The 3,125-nt window shown below is 39.7% G+C and overlaps 1 protein-coding gene across 1 annotated transcript; it reads right to left on the bottom strand.

Moving 5' to 3' along the window:
* Positions 1-2,053: 2,053 nt before the first annotated feature.
* Positions 2,054-2,890, bottom strand: LOC149250494 (uncharacterized). Its single transcript, XM_089459114.1, has one exon. The coding sequence runs from the start codon at positions 2,793-2,795 to the stop codon at positions 2,289-2,291; it is 507 nt and encodes a 168-aa protein (XP_089315240.1). The 5' UTR covers positions 2,796-2,890; the 3' UTR covers positions 2,054-2,288.
* Between the last annotated feature and the right edge of the window lie 235 nt (positions 2,891-3,125).

Raw genomic sequence — 3,125 nt, 5'->3', positions numbered from 1 at the left:
TTGGGATGACAAGTTGGCCGAAGAATCATAGTATATTAAATCTTATATTTTACCATCGACTAATCTTCACAACTAATGTGGAATTGTAGAAACTCTTCCAAGAAACCACAAAATAAGAATCTGTCACACATCGATTGAAAAGGGTACACTGAACAAAAAGACATAATCCAGTTTAGTGCATCCAGTGTCCACATATATAATAGACAAATTTGGTGTATCAAGGTGGTGTATAGTTGGAAAATATAATAATTCAAGTCATTTTGCAACTATCAAGTATCATACAACATCAATATAACAGTAAGGTAAGCTAGTAAATATAACATTAAAATCGGTTGACTGGTATGTTTTAATCAATACCACCATCCATAGTAAGAACCATTTTAATCAAAACCAGGGCTTTTCTCTTGGATCAACGCTTTCATCTCAGCTTTCAATTAGAAATAGATTTCATGTTGAAAATAGATTTTCAAAAAGTGGTTGACCAAATTGCAACTTATCCAAAATCAGTGTTCAGAATAAATTCAATACAACATGCATGTGTGTCCGTGGAGGGTAGAGATCCTAACAAGGTCTCCCACGAATCTATAAACATGATATTATTTTAGTCTCTGTCATGCATCTCCATGAAAGAAATAAAGAAATTACTAAGAAGAAACAATATAAATAGAATAATAGTGCTGTACTTCAATATGGTCTCAACTGGTAGTTAAATGTAACGTAGTTGCACCTCGGCTATTTTTGCACCAAATAACCACATTGAGAAGATGGTGGTTGACTTCCTTAACAGCTCTGTTAAGATCTGCGAGCATCTTCCTTTTAATTCCTTGGGTTTTCAGCTCTATAAAGATCTGCTTCCTTTCTCCTCTTGATCCCCTAGATTTCAGGTGAAAACAGAAAACAGAGATCACATTTCCTTCTCAGCACCCCTTCTAAGTGACTCTTCTCTTCTCCCATTCCTCCAAATTCTCCTTGCCAATGGAAAACTAGGTCTGGGTAGAGTTTGAGCATTGGAAACAAGAGGATGGGCCAATATTGGTCTATCCAATGGGAAAAGTGCCTGGGCTGGGATTCAAACCCTCGGACGTGATTCCAGGATTCTGAGGTTTCCTCCAATTTCTCCTTCCTCATGGAAAAGTAGGGCTAAGTAGAGTTTGGGCATTGGCCACATGCGGATTGGCCCAGATTGGTCTATCCAATGGGCAAAGTGGCTGAAGTGGAATTGAAAACCTGGGATGTTTGCTTCTCCCTCTTGATCCCCTGGTTTTCAGGTGAAAACAGAAAACATAGATGATGCACACATTTCCTTCTTAGCACCCCTTCTCAGTGACCCTCTTCTCTTCTTCTCCCATTCCTCCAAATTTCTGCTTGATAATGGAAAACTAGGGCTTGGTTGGGTTCGAGCAATGGACACGAGGATGGACCAATATCGGTCTATCCAAAAGACAAAATGTCTGCGGGTGAATATCAAACCAAAGACGTGACTCCAGGATTTTCAGGTTTCCTCCAAATTCCTCACTGCTAATGGAATACTTGGGTTTCACATTGCTAATGTCAGGATTCTCAGGTTTCCTCCAAATTTCTCCTTGCCAGGATTGCAGCATAGGCGCAGATTGGTCATTCCAACGGGCAAAGTGACTGGAGTGGAATTGAAACCCTGGGACAACGAAAGTGACTGGAGTGGAATTGAAACCCTGGAACGTTGTCCTAGGATTCTCAGGTAAAGCATATAAACTGGAATGGGGGACGAGATTTGACTCTGAACTAATTGTGATGCTTATACACTGGAATGCGAGAGGAGATCTGAACCTGAGCTAATTGTGATGCTTAATATACTGGAATAGGGGAGGACATTTGAACCTGAGCTAATTGTGATAAACTGTCACATATCTACCACAAAATCACAGCCTAATCTTGCCCAATAAAACCAATCGTCTAGATAAGTAGCCAAATTGCACAATCTTTGTTTATAAAAAGATTTCTAAAAAATAAATAAAAGATAATGACCTTTCTCTACGTAGCACAATTGCTTTGTCACCAAAGTCCGGAACAAAGATTAAGAGGTCAGGAAATCCACAATAAATTTTATTAAAAAGACATGTTCCATTCGGCCAGCAAAATGTCCATAAAAACCTAAAGAAAGAAGAAATGAGAACCAATCCAACTGTCTATTATACATAATTAATTTACTGTAAATTTCTCACATAGAATCTATCCTGCTAGACTTAAATTAACAACAAACAGCAATCAGTAGACTTCTAATCATTGATGATGATGATTCCAACCTGTGTCTAGAAGAGGGGAGATCTACACAGAGGGCAACTGTAGTTCTCATAGTCGATCCACTTATCCAAACACTCCATATGGAAAACATGGCCACATTTAGCTAGCCGGCGCACTCGATCCTGCGACACGAAGTCATTGAAACAAACAATACAGACAACCACCTCCTGGCGATCAGCACTGACACTTCCATAGTCGAAGACGGCGGGCAAATTCTCACGAACGCTCTGCTGGTCAGGGTATGCAGGGTTGGGGGAAACAGGGGAAGAAGGCGCAAGAGAAGCGGAGAAGATGAGGCCGGAATAACGAAGACTAGCAGGATTAGTTAAAGGAGTGATGGGCCAATTGGCGAGGGGCTGATCCAGGGGAGCGCCATATTGATGGTCTGATATCCAGAAAGGGGACAGAAGCCAGTTGGCCAGAAGCCTGCTCAATTCCAAGACAAACACAAGGTTGAGCACTAATTGAGGGACTCCTGCATTATTGTCCCAGTAGCATATAGGGAACCCGTGCATTTTATTATCTATCAATGGCCGCTTCGTTTAAATTTCGGTGAATTGCTGCCTTTCAACGCCACAACAACTGTTCGCCATCGACAAATATGTTGAGAATGGGCAAGGGGTTCCGTACGTGACTGTAAAATATCTCATCATATCTAATTTCCGATAATATTTAAATTAAAATAGTTTATTAATTGTGCAGTATTACTTACAACTGCTCCATTTTTTTTAATTATTTGAGACCCAGCATTATGTGAATAGGAATATTGGTAAATATCGTATTTAAATTAAAACGGTCTTTTACTTATGCAGTAATACTTACAACTGCTTCATGTTTTTATTATT

Source organism: Pinus tabuliformis, chromosome 7 (assembly GCF_031772625.1).
Source record: "Pinus tabuliformis cultivar Carrire ecotype Pingquan chromosome 7, CPIR1, whole genome shotgun sequence".
In the NCBI taxonomy this organism is placed as follows: domain Eukaryota; kingdom Viridiplantae; phylum Streptophyta; class Pinopsida; order Pinales; family Pinaceae; genus Pinus; species Pinus tabuliformis.
Note: the sequence above shows the minus strand (reverse complement) of the source record. Positions and strands in the feature narration are given on the sequence as shown.